The following is a 19,597-nucleotide window of genomic DNA, read 5'->3' as shown; positions in this document are numbered from 1 at the left end:
CTGATCTAACAAAGTTTACTTTTGCTTTGTACAGAGATCAAATATTACAGATATTTGGGTGACCCTATAGAGGTCGCTTTAAAACTTGAGTTCTATTAGTGTATAGTGTTATACACATTCAAAGCCCTGTTTCAGTGTCAATAGATAAGGAAGGAGAAAACAATACCCTTCTGTCCCCCATCACAAGTTTCTCCTTTACAGTAGTACGCTCTTTCCCAGTGCAATCAGTAGCATACAAGAAATTACCATCTCTGTGTGCATTTCCTTTTCCTATTAGGCTTCTTTATCTAGGTATTTTCTTTAGTGCACTTGTCCCAGTGCCCTCCTGTGTTGCTGCCCTGTTCCCCCATCACGTGCAAAACACTCAAATATATTGGGATTTACCTTATAAATACTGATCCAACACTCTCCGTAGGACTGGTCGGGGTGTCATTACTTGATTTTCGGAAGCTGTTCTGACTTTCAGAAAGAAAAACGGAGTCCTCCAAGGAGCTTCCTTTTTTCAGCATTTTAATGGAGCTAACTGCAGACTTAGGTAAGTTCAATTCTAGACCGATCCGTGAAACACACAGCCTTTCTCTGCTGTAGGAAGTGCTGTCTTGGTATGACTCCAGCTCAAGCTAGGTTTAAAAATCAGTTAATGAGTAACGTAGTGTTGTGACATCATAAGGGAGTTTTCTTTTTTTTATTTGCAGCACTTCAGAAGTTTACTTGAGAACAAAATCAAATCTAGGTGAACTGTGTTTTTGAAACTTCATTATAGATAACAATAACTTATTTGGATGAATTGAGGAGTGTAAAACATGAACCTATTTTAAATTATGTTTTGTTTTCAGGTTTGAACCTAAAACTGAAACATGTTCTGTCATAAATTCTTCTTTGTGATCTGTCTACCTAAGTGTCCAAGTTTGAATAACAAATTTGTATATGTTTAAGAAGTGACTACATCCGCCTGTTCTGAACATGCCAAAATTATTATATTGCACTTCTCCAGTGACAAGTTGGTCCACATGTGTGCATGTAGCTGCTATAAAAGTCAAATCTTTGCACTTCAATTTAAATACAGGTAGTCATTTAATTCTCAATGCACAGGAATCCAGCTGGACAAAACCAGTTTGTCTAACCAGTTTTCTATAAATTGGCAAACATTAACTACAAACTTATATCGTTTTCTGTTTGTTGAAGATTACTATAATGATTAGGTTAGTGAGTGAAATAGTCACAAATTTGTCTTTATATTGTAGATCCTCTTATAATACTGATTTAACATCCAAAGCATTTAGAAATTCTGTTAAACTTCATCTTGGACCTGCGTGGTAATGAAGATTTGTCTATGAGGCTGACCAAAGATGTTTAATGTAATACACTCTTTCTGTTTTCAGCATCTATAAACAGCTTGTGAAACAATACAAATCCATTTGGACTATTCACAGGTTTTATTTGTAAATGCAAAGACATCTAAGCAAACTGATGTCTTTTTCTCTTTTTAAATTTCTTTTGTTTCTGGCTTCTTTGCATAACTAAGTACCTAGACTATTTTTTTAATATAAAATTTGCTTGTGATCAGTATTAAGCAAATTGCAATTAAATCTATAAATCTGTGATACAGTAACTATTGAAATACAGGATTAGCATAATAGCTAAGAAAGGGAAAGATGAAACAGCTATTTCCTTGGAAGCAAAAATTCCAAATAAATGTGAGAAGACTTTTAATAAAAAAGTAGAAAAGAAAAAAAATACGCTTTTCATCATCTTTAAATATTCCCCATGAAACCTGTACTTAAGGAGCTGTATTTATGCTACTTGGATTCTGAATTAATGTCTCCTTGAGTCACTATGCTGAACATGTTTGGTTTCCTGCTAGGCCTTTTTGTCACTCTGTACTTGATCCTGTGTGATCATAGGCTACAAACACAGGGCAGCCTAACTAGGCAAAGTCTCTGTGCTTTATTACTCTTCCATAAAACAAGTGGTATAACCTTCAACAAAACCAAAAGCTTTTTCCTTCTCTAATCACAAGAAGAATTTGCTTTGGCTCTGTTGTGTTGTTCATATCTATTCATTTAGGATATCAATTCACTTAATTTTTTTCAAAGAAAGAAACTTTCTTAAAACTGCTTAGAAAACTTAAGTGACATAGTGAGCTTGTAAATCATTAATATGACATATTTATCTTTGAAAGCAATCTATTTGTGCAGTAAAATGTAATGAAACCCCTTCATTAAGAGTCACAATGGCAACTGTGTTCTTTCTCTATGTTAAAGAGCAAGTACAGTGAGAGGGCAATTGAATTTTTCCCTAAATGAGTAATTGCAGGAACATTCTTAGCAAGGAAAAACTATTACATGATTCCTTCCTCCAATTTTAGGCATCTTTGCTGCTCTACAAAACAGTCAAGTCTTGCAGTTTCGTACAGGGTACTGTGCCTACTTCTAAACTACTGTTTTCCTTCCTATACTACAATAGTAAGTGGTAAGTTTTCCAGCCTGCAATTATATGGCTACTTGCATATGCCTGTTCTGAAGGGCTTCTAGGTTTGCCATGCTAGAGCAATGCTAACCAGGTCAAGGACTAGGCTGGGGAGTTAAATGCTCCTGCCTACACAGCTGGTGTTACTGAGCTAGTTTAGGTCAGCTAAGCCTGACTAGACAGAATCACAGAATCATGTAAATCAAGTCCATCCATAAGTCTAATGCTGCCAATTCCACCTCAGGAGCTTTGTGGCAGTGACAATCAGTGTTATGTACGGACATGTGAAGAAAAACAGGTTTGTGTGACAGTGCCCTGAGACTCTCATGGCTCTTGCTTCTTGAGAGGTCTTTTCTGCCTTGAATGTTGCAGCAGTAACTCCCTGGATTGATGAAAAGAAAAGGAGCAGGCCTAGAAGATTAATTTCTAGTGGGAACAGAAAGGTACAGTGGTGGTACTGCTGTCACCATATGCTCAAGAGATTATCTTCTCTCCTTATTATCAGGAGAGAATAAGGAGAGAAACAAACTGAGTTTATTATTGATTTTTAGTGAGTTGCACAACTGTGATCTTGAGCTGTTTTGGAGATCGTTTTAGGGCTGAAAAATAGTACATGGTTGGTTGTAGTTAGGAGGCCAGAAGGGCTGACCTGATGGTGCCTGTATAAATGATAATGCAATTTTTATTCCATGTGGATCTACACTGTATTATAATCTTTGGGATTGTCCTATTTTGATGCAAGGGTATGAAAACCATGTAGTTCATAACCACTAGGCAAATTTAAAAGCAGTTGATCACTCCATGTCCTTCTGATATTCATAAATATTTTTGGGGAGGTCTAGATACCTACAGAAATGTCACCGATAGAGATGTGGGGCAGATACAGAACTTACTTTTTGTAGCTGCTCACTTCAGATCTCTTAGCAGTAGTTAACAGACACCAGTATCTTTTCTCTTTCTGATGAGATGGATCAGGTGTGGGAAGAAGTTGATACTCCTGATGGTGTGGCTATCTGCTGTACATGGACTTCTCCCTAGAGAATTGTTCTTCATGTTCTGAAGAAACTGGTAGCTCAGTAGCTTGTAAGCTTGAGTACATTTTTTTTACTCTATCTCCTTCTGTCTCATACAATTAAAACAACTTTTTCCCATTATTTCTTGATTCCTCTTCATTTGATCTACTTTTCTTGAAGTCCATATTCATATTTGGCCAAGTGTATCCTTATTTTTCTCAATTATCAAACTATGCCCTTTAATTCTGACCTTTGTCACTGACACTCTCTTGTCGCTTATCTGCTAGACTATATCTTGTGGAGTCTAGGACTGTTGCAATTATTTCTGATAGGCAGGCAGAGAGGGAAAAAATGTGGCTGATGTCCTTGAACCTCATGCAATTTTATTTTCAGTCTGCAGCAGTTTTCACTAAAAGGTTAGAAATTGTCTGGAAAAACGTATGCTTTTTTCACTTTTTTTTTTCCTCATGACTACTGTGTAGGGGTTTTTTTTGGCTTTTTTTTTTGGCTTTTTTTTTTTTTTTTTTTGTTTCCATCAAAATAAAGTGAATTACTTCAGGAAAAGAAATGGTAGATTATTCTTGCTTTCTCAATCCCTGGAGTATTTCTTCTCAAGATAGAGATATTCAGAAATATAATAAAAATTCCAATTGTGTTACACACAATTTAAGTACTTTTGTCTTTACTAAATGGTCTTCTGTTATGGGATAGGACGAAGAAAGTGGTGAAATCTGGGTATTCAGAGTGAGAGATTTCATTTATGCTAGGAGGGACTTTGTGCCTTGTGATAGGTGACTGCTAAGAAACTGCCTAAATATTGCAAGTTGAAGTGATCATACAGGGAGATGCTGTAGACAGAGTTTGTAAGGAGATGTCAGGAAGTATATTTCGAACAAAACATTCAATTTTATTACCATCCAGGAATGAAACAAATGAGTGGCTGACGGTTATACTAATGACTTGAGATGGTAGTGAATGTTATGTGTGATCTTATAAGAGCTTACGTCTTGGCTGGAATGTGGCCACAAAAGCTTATCGATTTTTTCATAAGGAGTAGAGGAATCAATGACTGATCATTTTATCAGTTTGTTCTGAGTCTCAGAATTTACTGGCCCTTAAATTGGACTGCATAATTAGTCTGTTATGATCCCTAGAATAATGGGGAGGTGAGTTCTTGCTTTATGGGTTTAGGTCTCATAATTATTTTTTTTTCTGGGGTGTATACAGAAGCAGCTGCTCTCATTTGGAGCCAACATTATCTTTCATGGTTAGGATTGTCTCATTTTTTTTCCCTGCTTGGACCACATCTATTCAAAAATTAATATTTTTTTTCCCTCTTAACTGGAGATGTGAAAAGTGCACCTTTCCACAAATAATTGCAGAAGAAATATGGGCCCCATGTTGGTTACTCTAAAATCAGTTTGGACATTTTTAGGTAAGTTTTATGTCTAGTTTCCAATATTCCATTCCTTTTTTTGATCTCAGATTTCTAAGATCAGAAGTCTTGATCTTAGCTTTCTTCTTCTTTCTTTTTCTTCTTTCTTCAAGGTTTCCCTCTTGAACTGGAGTTTAATATGTTCTAATCTGTGCTTTATTTGCAATAGTGAGATACTCTCAGTTTGTATGTAGTGAATTTTCAGTTGTGCCTGTTCCTGCTTGAACTTACACAAATGCTGTGTTGAGTATGTGGGATGCTACAGGCAGATATGTAGAATTGCTGTGCCTCCTCCTGTGATGCTCTGAATGCTGCATGGGACCAGAACTCATGTGTAGAATCACAGACAAGTTTGTGGAGCAAGGGGACAGAAAACTGGTTAGGTTTGTGAGAGTGATAGATGAACATGTAGCATACATGAGAAGAATTACTCCTAGAGGGACACAGGAATGAAATCAATGGTGTGCTGTCCATATTTGTGGAAGCCAGTGATTGTTTTACTCTTCAGTAATCTTGTTGTTAGGACATGCTTTTTAAACTTGTGTTTTCTGGTTCCTCTCTTGGTGGTCACCTTAGTAGATGCTGTTTCAGTTACTCCACTGTATGAACAGCCAGTTCCCTTCCTCATCCTGGAACTCCCATATGCTCAACTTTTGGAGGTCCATATTTGTGTTTGGAAACCTCTACTTCCATGCAGCAAAAGCCTTTTAATGAAACAAACCCTCACCCAATGATTATGGGAGAAAGCCTCTGGGGTAGAGAAGACAGTCTGCTTCTGATGGGATTATCTAAGGCAACTTTACCTTAGAAGATGAGACTTTGCAAAATTTTCTTTTAACAAAAGGAAACACTGAAGTCTAAAAATTCAAGCCTTAATTCTCGAGGCTGATAAGACAAAGTAAGACAAGAACTGTCTGAGACAAAAAACCTGAGTTTGTTGCCCTGTGTGATAGACTTGGGTTTGTTATTAAGAAGGAAAAAAACCAGTTAATCTGATTAACTGAAATACCATTACTATTAATAAAGACTGGCTCTTTGTAGGATATGCTTTAAAAAGTTAAATAAATTCAGCTTTGTAAATGGCTGTGTTCCCCATTCTCTAAATGATATCTAGACTCTTGCTGTATTATCAGTCCACTAAAAAATGTGAATTTATCTATTCTCTTCAGTACTATAATAATAATGTTAATATCTTTATATCATTATATCATTTATATAATTTATTTAATTATATAATTATATAATAATAATAATTATATAATAATAGTACTAATGTTAATATCTTTTATATTCAGTTACACAACTGAATCTGATGAGTTTGTCCAGGTCATGTTTTCAAATTTTCTGTATTAATGTTGAAGATTACTGACAGACCTTGAGTAAAATGTTTCCAGGAGTGAGAAGTAACTTTCCAGGAGTAGGAATATTTTACTAATCTGGTGGCTGCTGACATCAAAGGAGGAAATCAATTTGGTGGACAGCATTGTGAAGTGTTGGAAATTTCTGCTTATCCATACTATTGTCATCTTTGTGGTGAGCTAACTGGCTCCTGGCTAGACCTTTGCTTTATTAAACATTTCATTTGATAAATGAGGTATTGGTATGTACCATGTAAAATATCATTGCTGACTGTATAGTGACACCCCCTCTCAAGAGGTGCATGGGCAAAGACATCAGTGAATAAAATAGGAAATTTCAATAATGTTCTGGTAGAGGTGCAGCACCAAGAAGATGCATAAGACCATAATGACATTAAAGAGATAGCACCTGGCAATACAGCTGTAAACAAAGCAACAACAACATGGTTATAGGTATTATACAAAACACCACCTAGGTGACTGGAAGCTTCATCAGAATTCTGATTCAACCACTGTCAGACAACCCTGTGCTGCAACACTGAACTTAATTTGCAGGTAGGAAGCATGGAAAACTCTCACTGGATAGAAACTTGCCTACAGTAATCATAAAGATGATCTGAACAACTCGTAGATTTAGTTGCTTTGATTTTCTCAGGAAGTGATTAGACTAGACCAGGAGGAAAGTAAACAGATCCATGAAATTTAAGAACTTCAAACCTGTTTTTCAGTTCTCTATAAGAAAAGTGGTGGTTTGCTGCCTTCATGTAGTCCCAAGCAGAATTTGCCCTCACTTGTTTATTTGTCCCTTCCTACCTCTTACCATATATTTTAATTTAGCACAAACAATAGGAGGAAGGGTTAGAGATACAGGATTAATCTTATGTGATTATACAGTAGAGTGCTTCCTGAAAGTGAAATAAAAAGACATGTTTTGTTTTAAAAGACACTTTTTTCTTTTCAATGCCTTTTCAGAGGTTAATTTCTATCCCTGTATACACAGACATCACTTTATCTACTGTCTTTCCCTGTGTTAAGATCAAAAGACTTTTTTGCCTAGGAATTATAATTTGAAGGAGCGTTGCCAGTGCAAAAGAACTAAAGCTTAGGTGCATTTCTTTTCCCTTGGAGGTTTAATATTTGTAATGATTTAAATTTACATAGGCCTGACATCCTTCTTGCATGAAAAGCACGGAAGATCACAGAACTGCTATTGTTCAGAAACAAAACTCATACTTGCAGCCTGCATATTGCTTTATTTGATATTGCTTTTGGTTTTGCCTTGATTTGCTTAATTTATCCAATTCCAAGTGATTTGTTGTATATACTTGTCCTGTGTAGAGCATTTTTTGAGGCCTTTGCCAGCTGAGTAATTTCATCTGTCCCTTTTATTACCACAAGCACTGTTCCAATACCACAGCTTTGGTCCTGTGAGAGAGTGTCTGTCCTGTGAGAGAAGGCAGGGAATTAACTGAACTGAGGGTGATGATGAAGGCTGCTGCTGTAAAATACAGATGTGGTGAGCTGAAATCTGTCATTCCTGGAGGTATTTAAAAGACTCATAGATGTGGCATTTGAGGACATGGTTTAGTGGTGGAGTTGGCAGTGCTGGCCTCAGTGGTCTTAGTGTCTTTTCCAGTCTAAATGATTCCGTGTTTCTATCTCACTGGTAGCTGTAGGGCCCATCTGGTGGTGCAGTGTAGGGCTGTAGAGAAGGAAGGAGTCTGCAGCACCCTTCTGCAAATGGGTGAGGTCCATGGTTGGACACATGTATTTTTTCTTTCCTCTTTAAAAATATTTTTTTATTCTCTGAGGCTGATATGCATACAGCCTACAGCCTAATGGAAAGATTTATTTTAATGTACACATCAATTAAAACTGATTGTTGTACCAGTGTTTGCCATTTAAGAGAGTTTGCACCACATCAGCTACTTATAAAGAAATTGCAATTAAGAAGGGATAGGTTATAACAATAGAGCCTCATTAGTCTAAAATACCTCTGTGCATGTTCTAATGAGGAGCTTAACACATTGTACAAACAGCACCTAATGAAGTTAATGCCACCCTTGAGAGTTGAGTAACAGTAGACCTGTTTTTACAATTACATTAAGTGAAACTTGAAGATGTGAAGGTATTTGGGAAAGGTTAAAAGAACTCGACTGATTTCAATCTAGTCTCTGTTACCAATTAATACTGAGTGTTTAAAAAGCCTATTCAAGCAGCCCATGTCATTCAAATAAGTGGGGTAGGGAAAGCCTTCAAAACTTCAGCTCTTCAATTTGACCAGCAATACAGGACTGTGTCCTTGAAAACCATTCCACTTTAGATGAATTACATAAAGCTATGCTTTGGATCAGCTTGCAGTAGATAGTATCACTTAAAGGAGCTGAACCATGGTAATTTTAGTCTGTGCATGCCTGCATGCATTCCTCAGATGATGGTAACTGAGTTTAGGCTTTTAGAAACCTTTTTTACAAATCTGTTTTAATATTACAGCAAATTTTCCTAACCCCTGAATGAGGGGGTTAGGACCAACAGATTAGTGCAGCAAAGTCGACAACTTTGTGTCAGTATTAGTACACCTAGAAATTTTTATCAGTAATTAGTATATCCAGATACATGTTTGAAAATATAAGGGAGCACTTTTAAAATCTTTACTAATTCTATCATTATATAGCAACCCATTTTTACTTTTCTGTGCTAGCATAGTTTATTATTAAAAATTAGAGGAATTGAAATTTTCATCAGCTCATTACTCTCTGTACTCACTGTATCCTCCAGTGAACAATAAAGTATGTGGTAGGCTACCAGATAAGTTAATAGCATAAGAAGTTGATTTGTGCAGAAAAATCTTTTATGTTGAAACCTATGTTTTGTAGGTCAGTTTGCTACGCCAAGCTATCAATTTGTTATTGGTAGTATAGCAGTGAACAAAGGCTGTTTATATCTAAACAGAAGACATAGCCCAGTATTCCAGTAAAACTGGAAACAATGCTTCAAGTCTTTTAACATCTTTAACTTCACTGATGTTGTTTTTAATTATTAGTAATTAAAAATTATAATAAATATTGCCTATTAATTTGCTGAATAATCTAATCTGGTAGTAAGTTATTTGTGCTAATGAGAGAAAATATCAGAAATATTTTATTTTCTCAGTTCCTAGTTTTCTGGGTAACCTTTAACATTATTGTCAGCTTTATATCTGAAAGACTAAATTAAACCTCTGCAGTCATACTTGGAATCAATTTTGGTTTATAACCAAATGTTGTGTAGTTGAAGAAGTTTGTATTTTTTGCCCACCATTCTAAGGCTATGTCAATCCTATGTGATAGAATCATGACAGTGGAAAAGACCTCCAAGATCATCAGGTCCAACCTGTGCCTGAACATCACCATGACAAATAAACCACGGTGCTGAGTGTCAGTCTCTTCATGAACACCTCCAGGGACAATCACTCCACTGCCTCCCTGGTCAGTCCGTTCCAATGCTTAAAAACCCTTTCAGTGAAAAACTACTTCCTGATGTCCATCCTGAACCTCCCCTGGCTCAGCTTGAGGCTGCATCCTATTGTCTTGTCTCTAAAACATTGTCTTTAAAAATGCTCTAAAAGTCACTGTTTTATACTAGGTTCTACAGGCATGAATGCTTCTCTGTGAACTTTATTTAGGCCTCCAGCAATAAGCAACCTATTTCCTAAATTCTATTGAATATGCTACTGATTACACCTTCATTATCACCTTTATTCTTCTTTTACAGTGTGCTGTATATTAATGGCTTAGTGCTTTATACTTTGTCCCTGACCCCTTTAATGAAATTTCCTTTTGGCTCAACCCGTTATTTTTGCCTCCCAATCCTACATGTCTAATATTTGTGCGTGTGTGTGTAACTTTCTTTTTCCAAAGGAAAATTACCATCCTTTGTGGGTTAGCTGCCATTTTTACACCCAAATTTCTTGAAGATATTACATAATTCTGCCCTACCCCCTTCCTGGGAGGCACTCAAGGTTTATGAACTGTTAGACTGTTATAGACTGTTATTTTGAAATGTAGACAAAGTGGAATAAGCCAATTGGAAAAACTAAACTTTCTCTTTGTGTGCGGTGAACTTATGATATTTGTCAGTGAATAAACTGGAAAAGGTTCAGGAAACAAAAGGTCATGTTCTGTTTCCTACAATGTAGATTTTGCTTTTTATTTTATCTGCAATGTAAATTATTTTCAAACTTGATTATTTCTTTGAATTAATAAAATGAGAGGTCGTTTCCAGGCTATCATTTAATATATGGTTGAATAATGCACATTATCACTAGAGCAGCCTAAGAATTTGATTATTTTAGACAACAACAGTTAAAAAAGAGAGAACATGTCTCTAAGCCCACTAGGCCAAAATTTAGCTTTCTGATCTAATGTTGCCTAAAGAAAGAGATTTGATGGAGACCAGTACCATTCACACGAATGATGAGGACAAAGCTGATTAAAAAAAAAATAATTTGAAACTTTTTTTTTTATTGTACCCCTCAATGGTTATTTTCTTGTCTTTTTTTTTTTTTTTTTTTGGGTTTGTTTGTTTTTTTGGTTTTTTTTGGTTAATTTTTCAAAGACAAAAGTACCAAATATGTGGGCGAACAGCACCATCTAGCGGGTCCCACCACCCCGGTGGCCTGTGCCGGGGGCATTTGCGTTTTTCTTTCCGCAGAGCTTCAGTCATGGACTCACACGCTCACCTCTCTGGCTGGTGCTGCAGCTACCAGTTCCCATTTGCCTGGGATGGGGCCTGATGCAAATGATAGGCTGCAGGTCCTACTGTCAATTTGGAAAGCATTATGCAGAAGTTTAATGCATGACTTTTCTATAGCTTGGGGTGAGTTAAAGATCTTTAAGAATTCATTGATTAATTTAATTTTTCTAAAAACTATTCTGATAACATATCAGTTAAAACATCTTTTTCAAATGTTCCCCATTTGAGAATGCTCTTGATTATCTCTGCAGTTCATTTATGACTATTAAGAGGACTCTTCACCAATGGTCTGTCTTTTTCCACTGTAAGTCATTCACCCTTCTCACTCTCATAAAATGCCTTAAATGTAGATTATTTTAGCAAGAATTTAAGTTAAAGCTGCTTTAAGTGGTTGAGCCAAGAATGATGAAACAAACAAGAAAGTTGATATCCAAAGACAGGCAGATGTCAAAACAGATGCTTAATAATTTACTTTTTGCGTGTCATTTGTTAGTTTTAGTGCAAAACCGAGAAACTTATATAAAGAGAAAGAAGTTTCATAAATTTTTCCTTTCTATAAAAAGTATGTTTATTATGTGGCTTTTTACTCAATGTTGTCTACATTATGTGTCAATTTTGCATTTTCTACATTTGAGATTATTGGATGACAGATAATATGTGCCCACCAATTATGAGTATTTGTGAGATCCTGATACATAGCCTGTATCTTATTTTGTGATTGGGATGTTTGTAATTTGTTATTTTTGAGGGAGGTTATAAAAGTTAAGATGAAGAATTCATAGAATCAGAATCATAGAAGAGTTGAAAGGGCCCTTAAAGACCATCTCTTTCCAACATCACAGGCGAGGGCATCTTCCACTAGATAAGATTGCTCAGATCCCCATTCCAACCTGGTCTTGAGCACTTCTGGGGATGGGACATGCACATTTCTCTAGGTAATCTGTTCCAGTGCCTCACCACCCTCACAGTAAAGAATTTCTTATTTAAGAATTAATATACTTAAAAGTGTGAAGCTCTTAACCTGTTTCCCATTAAATGTGTGTCTCAGATTTCTTCACATGCACAGATGCACTTAGTTTTGATATTGCTTCCTTCCTTTGTAGCTCCCCTTAGTACTAAAGGTGAAGGAGTATGATACTGGAAGAACATGTTGACAGACTGAACCTCTGGATGTAAACCTGCATAAAAATCTTATGGCAATATTTGGCTGGAAACAGAGAGCTTGCATAACTAAGTGAAACCTCACTTGAAGCTGGAGAAAGAGAAGTGTCAAGAGTGTTGTAGTTTCACCCCAGCAGGCACTTGCTCATCCTGCACCAGCAGAGAGAGAATCAGAAAGACAAAGGTGAGAAAACTTGTGAGTTGAGATAAAAATGGTTTAATAGAGAAAACAAAATCCATGTACAAAAACAAAGCAAAAAAGAAGTATTTCACTGCTTCCCATGGCAGGCAGGTGTTCAGCCATCTCTGGGAGAGCAGGGCCCTGTCATGTGTAACACTTGCTTGGGAAGACAAATGTTCCCCCCTTTCTGCGTCTTCCCTCCAGCCTTATGTACTGAGCAAGATGTCACATGATTTGGAAATCCCTTTGGTCCCTTTAGACAGGGTCACCTGTCCCACCTGTGTCTCCTTCTACCTCCCCATGCACCCCCAGCTGCCAGTGTGGAAGTACAAACAGTAGAAAAGGCCTTGGCTTTTTGTGTAAGCCTTGCTCAGCAATAACAAAAATATTTCTGTATTATCAACCCTGTTTTCAGACCAAATTCAAAACACAGCCTCACACCAGCCACTGTGAAGGAAAGGAAATTTAACCCATCTGAAACCAGCACAGTCCTAAGGCTGACATAGAAGTACATACAGTGCTGGTTGGTATTAATGAGAAATGCTTCTCATTGGGTATTTGAAATTGTATGTGGACGTGACTACTTCTAAAAATTCTGAAAATTCATGGCAAGCTCTTCATTAGAATTCTTTATGGGAGGAAAAAACTGTTTGTGTGATTTCCTTGTTTGGCTTTTGTAATTTCAAAAGAACTCATCACCCCTTGGCTGAAAAGACCCCCAAACCTTTAGATTCTTTAGGACCAAAATAATCTGAAAAAAAAATTTATAAATTACACTTTTTTGAAGGAGATGGATAGAAAAGGTAGAAGATATAGAAATACCAAATTTTCCATGAAATGTGCTGAATGAATGTGTAAAGTGTTCTACTTTACCTTCTTTTCACCTACATCTGTTTCTGAACTCATGACTTTTGAACACTTCTGCAGTGTTTGACTTTATTTTCTAATCCAGAGACTGAATTTTTCTGCCCAATTTCTCTACAGAATGAGTAGTTGTGCCTCTTCCCTTCAGCTAATCACAAGGTCCACAGTCAGGGTTCTGGGTGCTAGAATAGCTGATTGCCTATAATCACTGTAATATAATTACATCATATTTAAACTAGACATTTGGTGCTTTTGCTTGTACAAACAAGCTTTGTGGTCTTGAGAAACAGTATTGCAGAAATTAAAACAAGGATTGAGTGTGCTTGAACTCTGTCTCATCATATGCTAAATTTCCCGATTTAGTTTCATAAATGCTGGACTAAGTATCTTTTTAGTGGACATTATGTGTCCTCTCACAGCTCCTGTTACTTTGACACACTAGAGTGTTGAGGCTGGAATAAAGTTTGCTTCAAATTTTCCAAATCTGACTACTAGTATATTATTTTCCTCTGTTACATTGCATCTTGTAGGTTTCCTTCTTCAAGCAGCTTTTTGGCTTGTGAGAGGTTGCAGTCCTTTTGCCGCTGAAGAAGAGACTATCTAGTATCCTCTTGTTTTTTTTCCTGTGGAAAGTAGTTCTTCAGCTATTTCAGTGTTAAATGTAAAGTCTCATCCACTGTATCTTTCGTTGTTGTTGTTGTTATGGTAACAACTGGATGAGGTAGTGTGCGCTAAGAAGGACTTGGAGGTGTTTTGATTTCCTATTATGTTTGATTTTATTGTAGGAAGCTTTTGTGTGCAGGAAGGCAGAAGGGTGTCAGCACACTTCGTTCAGCAAGAGCACCATTGGCAAGATGGAACTATTAATTTTGGTAATGCTACCAATGTTACTTATTGAATGTACTTCATTGTAGTAAATACAAAACTCTTCCCTCATGTGCCAGTCAGTCAAAATGCAGACAATTGTGTGCTGTTGGCAAATTGGCCTTTCAGCTCATCCTAAACCATGGAAATGAAATCCAAAGTGTGCAGTTGGTGATGTGTAATCTCCAAGGCCTGTTATAAAGCTAGATAAAACTGCTAGCTGAACATGCCTGTGTTCACTTATCCTCAGAGGAGCTATGTCTGGTATGTGAAATTCATGATGCCTTGCTGTTATTCCAGGGTTCAGAATACCTAGTCTTTAAAAGGTTAAAGAGTATGTTGGTGAAATGTGCAAGAAATGTAGTGAAAAAAGCAAAGCTGTCCTGGCCTGTGTTTCTTATATTGAGAGTACACAGCAAAGGCTGCACTGAGTCCTGTGTTGCTTTTTGATTTTGGCCTATACAGTATCAAAAATGCATGCCTACCCTGTGAGGCTTCAGCTTTTATTCTCAATATCTCATTCAGTCTCTGTATGGTTGTTTTGGTTCTTTGCTCTTGCTGTACCTAACACAGCAATAGTATTTTCAATTTCACATATAGAGTTAGAAATGTCATTCTAAACTGAACTAATGGCTAGCTACACCTGTAAAACGTTTCTGTAACTGAAAATACAGCTAATACTGACAAAGAAAAGGTAAAGAATTAGAAAGAAGGTTTTCCAGTAGTCTACCAAAATGTATGGATTGTGTAACTGAAATACATTTACTTTCCTGGTCAAATAGCTCTATACCTTGGATGATCAGGAATGGGATTTCATTTTATTAGAAATTAGGGTGCAAACAGCAAAGGCTTGCTAGCAAAATAGCTAGCTTCTCATTTTGAGTCTTCATATTTTTAGGATATGATTTCAACAAAAGAAGACAGAAGGAGAACACATATATAGCTGCATACCCTAAACCACAGGAACAATCTGAAAATTTCCAGGTTGACCTAATCAGAAGGCTAAGTGCTGTGACTTTGAGCATGTCGCTTTAGCTAAGGTCACAGGGTGGGGGGCTGTGCTTGTAGACATGCAGAGGAAACAATTGTTGCAAAAAGATGCTGAGATCCTAAAAGTCTATTAGGCCCCATGCTTTGCTGCACTCTTGGGAAAGCATGAGGACAAGAGGTGGGGCCACCTTGTGCACCAGTTATAGGGCTGCACTTGTGCCACGTCAGAACTGCAACTTCCAGACACTTCACCATGTACCTCACGTGATGCAGGATTAAAAGAAGGCTGACATCTATGAAGGGATATTGAGAGACAGCTCATTTGGTCAGAACATGGTGTTAATAACATCAAGGTTTGTGGGTGCAATCCCTGTATATTTACTGATGAGCTGGACTTGATGATCCTTGCAGGGTCCCTTTCAACTCAGAGTATTCTGTGAGTCTCTATGTGAGATAAGAGGGTCCATGCTAGTTCCCGGGGAATCCGCAGATGTGTGCATGCATATAAATCTGGGAAGTGGGGGTCTGTGTGTAGGTATGTCTGTTTGGAAAGGTAAAGTCATCAGCTTCACCAGACCATTCCTCTTTAATAAAGGGGATGGATTCTGTTGGTACTTTGGTTATCAGTGCATGTTTGGAAATGCTCTTCTTCCTTTAGGGATGCTAGACCAGCTTTACAAGCTACTTTCTTGTCTCATTCTGGAGGGACAGGAAAAGCTGAGTCTTTCAGCTGAAGGGACTCATCCTGGGCAGAAGCAGATTATGCTTTTCCTGGAGATGGCTCCCGTTCAAACTCTCTTGTCAGGATTAGAGCAGAGTGATTCCTAGCCATGGGCATTTCCCTGGGCAGCTGGGCTTGGTTCTGCCAGACAGCAAATGCCAAGGAACTGGCACTGGCTGGCTGCAGGTTCCAAAGAGAAGTTCTCAAATGTCACCGTGATGCTCCATAGTGGTGACATTGCAGCCTGGAGCTTGTGTCCTGGCATGCTGCAGCAGCAAGAGGGGAAGATGACAAATAGCAGATATCACTTTTCATTTCCAGAGCTGCAGGTGTTTGGACTGAGGAGTCAAGCAGTAAATCCAACTGCTGTGAAATGCTATAGGCCATATCAAGGCAGTGCAGTGTTGTCTGTTAGAAATGCTGGCCAGGGATGAAGAAGGAAGACTGCAGCATTGAGTCTCAAGTGCCCCACTGTGAAAGTTAACCAGTTGGGCACCTTTTCCCCCTGTAGAAGTGTCCTTGTAATTTTTGCTGAAGTGGTGGCTTTGAAGGTCCTGCTTGAGAGCCTCCTGAGCCAGAGTTGTGATGGACACGTCTTCAGCCAGTGCCCAGCCTGCTGGAGTTGTGGGTTGACTCAGCCTGGACATTGGAATTTATCCTGTATAGGCAAGTCAGGCTAGGAGGAGCATCTAGGATTTGGCAAGCAGTGGCCCTGGCACGGCCAGAGCAGGGACTGCTGCCAGAATGGACAACCATGGGAAACAATGTGTGCCCGAAGGGAGGCAGGAGAGCCCCAGAGGCATGCAGAGCTGCTGTGCCTGACAGCAGGTGTAGAAAGTTGTGAAGACTCAGCTGTGATGTGCAATGTCTCCAGTTCCTTCTCCTTTGAGCCTTACAAGAGTTCTGTGATTTCCTGTAGCATTCCTTTAGTCCTGTGATGCTCCCAGATTTCAGCAGCCTCCCCATGTCTGCTCTGTAGGAGCAAGTGGAATTAAACCATTATGTGCATTTTGCAAACAATCCAAATGGGAGGAATGCAATGTCTGCTTCCAATTTCTTTGCATGGGATCAATCCTATGATTTCATTTTATATTTAAAATTCAGAAAACAAGTTGACAAAATCTGTTATGTCTTATAAACATTCTAAATTAAGCATTCCCTACAGGAGAACTCAATTTGTGAATGTTATCATTTTGGACTATTCACACATGCAGAAACACACCTGTACACTCTTTACCACAATCTTGAAATTTTTTCTGACAGCTGCTACTTCATGAACAGGTCCTAATGCTGTATTAAAACTTATTACTTCATAATGATAATATAATTTTAATAACCATATTAAGCCTCAGTAGCTCTGAACTGATCTGCCAATGATATTGCATCTGTAGTGTGTTATTTCATTATTCTGTGCAGTGTCTGTTTTGCTATAGAGTATTTTCAAATACTTTTCCCAAATTAGTACTGTAACAACAGATTCTTCAATCCATAAAGTGACTTTAAAACTTAATTGTTATTCTAGTTTTTTGGAATGGAGTCTAAAAGTATCACAAGAAAGAGAAGATGAAAAGTTGGGTTCCAAAATGGGAGAGCTACAGTTTGTTGCAAAAATATGAAGGAGTTGTTCCCTTGCATTTGTGAAACACCAGTTGAATTAATCTTGATCATGATATTCAAGTGCTTTTAAAACTGCAGGTGCCACAAAACCTGAGACAGAAAAAGGCCTGTCATGTTCACAGCACGTGCTATATCTCTTTGTCGAGTAGCACAATACTCAATTAGCAGCTACTGAAAAATGAAAGACATAAATAGTAGTAGCTCCACTGTCTTGCTTTCTGGGGAGGCAGTCCTCTCTTCAGGAGCAGTTTGTATCCCTTCTTGAGTGTTTGCAGGCTGATTCCTTGACTGCTGCTTCAGTAGAGCTGCAGATAGGCAACTGAGGAGTGAAAGCTTGCTTTTTGTACCTGAGAAGTGTCTGAAATCAGAACTGCATGAACCATCTTATTTCTGAATAATTACTGCATACCACACCCAGCAGACATGTAATAATAACAGTAACAACAAGAACAATAATAATATATTAGAAAAATTAAATAATTTTGATCCTGCAAATATAAGTAGTAAGTGGTATGGCAGGTTTTCAGGAAGCATTTGCTGTGGTGACATGGTATATCAGAGGGACTTGGTATTCTGCAGTGGCTTTCAGTAACAGGAATGGATCTGTTCAGTAGAGTCAGCTTTATATGTAAACATAGGAACTTGAAGAATTTGGTGTTCTTTTCAAAACTTAAATTTAGAGGATATGATTTTACTGATCAGTTGGAGCTGCAGTGAGACTTAAGCAGCTGATTTCATTCGCAACGTGTATTCAAGAAAAGAAAAGATACTGAATGAAAACTCTGAAGAGTCATGTATCCTTCATAAAACAGCTACAATTTGGCAGATAGTGGGCTTGGTCCATTTTTGAAGGTAGATAGTACCTGAAACTGTAGAGATGATTTGAGGATGTAGAATACTGCAGTCCATGAAACTGTGGTGTATAAACCTGTGGACATGTAAGCTGTTGTCCAGGAAAAAAATGTATTGGGTCTTACAATTAGCCAAAGAGAGACACACCATTACCTATAGGGTGGAAAAAGCTTACATCAGTACATACGTTTGCAAACCTTAGCAGAGTTTTCCTAGTATGGAAAAAAATCAGGGACTCTGATACCACTGTCATAAAGTTATTCTTAAATGTAACGAGAATTCCTCAGGCTTAATGTAGTGTGTAGTGTACTGAGTTTTTAACTTTTTTGTTTGTTTGTTTGTTTGTTTGGGGCTTTAGTTGGTTGGTTTTTGTTTTCATATCAGCTGTGCATTGTCCAGTGTCCTGACAGAACAGTAGTTTTAGGAATACCATGGGAATCCACTGACACAAAAGAAAAGTCTATTTGTTTCCAGAGAACAACTTTATATCCTGTGAGGCAAGCAGGACTTAACTCTTATGATCAAGTAGGGAATTGGGACAGATGTTACATGAAAAAACCCTAGGCAAGATAAAACCTGTTACTAGATAAATATGTAAATGTGCCTGACAACTTTCAGAGAACACTTGTAAGACACAGCCTGAGAACGTCTGCTTGAGGTAAAGAAGAACTCAGCCAGGGCAGTATCAGAAATCAAAGCACAAAAGCTAAAAGCTAGGTGGCTTCAGTTCTTTAAAAAAACCAAAACACAAACCAAACCAAACTCCCAAAAAACCAGTAGAAAATCCCAGTAACTGGAATGGATTCTCCAAGAAAAATTACTGTGAGAGTATGGGAGAAGGCAATAGACTCCTCATTATGTATGGAATAAAACTTGTCCAGTTTCCATTTCCTGTAAAGGAGGAATAATTGTGTGAGAGAGCTTAATTATTATTATTATTTTTTTAATTTAAGAAAAGTCTTTCAACTTCCAGGATAAACGATAGGGCTAGAGGACAAAGGACAGAAGCCATTACACAACATATTTCTGTTGTGAAACATTTTTTTCCAAAGCAGGTTGCTTTGTTTAAAAAACAATTGAATCCTTGAAAGGTGCCAATTGATTTGACTTGAGCATAAGAATAGAATCTGCAAGGTCTGGGGTCCCTTGCAATCATGCCACATTGAAATATTTTCCTGTGGCAGCAGTAGTGCTGTTCACTTTGTTCATGCCCTCAAATGTTTGAGTATAATTAACAAATTTAGTCTTCATATATGCATTTGAAATAGTTTGAGGCTGGGAGACAAATGCAGGGGAACTGTTAATTTCATCGTTTCTAACATGCAACATAGAGGCTTA

At 37.6% G+C, this 19,597-nt stretch overlaps 1 protein-coding gene and 1 long non-coding RNA gene across 4 annotated transcripts in view; one reads left to right on the top strand and one right to left on the bottom strand.

The window, feature by feature from the left end:
* The window catches only part of GRAMD2B (GRAM domain containing 2B), a 41,648-nt gene extending 41,039 nt beyond the window's left edge, over window positions 1–609 (bottom strand). For all 3 annotated transcript variants that reach the window (XM_064405761.1, XM_064405762.1, XM_064405764.1), the window contains exon 1: window positions 385–609. In XM_064405761.1, the coding sequence (XP_064261831.1) occupies window positions 385–509 (125 nt within the window). In that variant the 5' untranslated portion in view covers window positions 510–609. The remainder of the gene's footprint in view (window positions 1–384) is intronic.
* An 11,509-nt stretch (window positions 610–12,118) lies between these two features.
* Window positions 12,119–19,597, top strand: part of LOC135290749 (uncharacterized) — a 31,022-nt gene continuing 23,543 nt past the window's right edge. The window contains exons 1-2 of the long non-coding RNA XR_010353532.1: window positions 12,119–12,354; window positions 14,001–14,087. This is a non-coding gene — a long non-coding RNA (uncharacterized LOC135290749). The remainder of the gene's footprint in view (window positions 12,355–14,000; window positions 14,088–19,597) is intronic.

This window comes from Passer domesticus, chromosome Z (genome assembly GCF_036417665.1).
Source record: "Passer domesticus isolate bPasDom1 chromosome Z, bPasDom1.hap1, whole genome shotgun sequence".
In the NCBI taxonomy this organism is placed as follows: domain Eukaryota; kingdom Metazoa; phylum Chordata; class Aves; order Passeriformes; family Passeridae; genus Passer; species Passer domesticus.
This window is presented reverse-complemented; position numbering and strand designations above follow the sequence as displayed.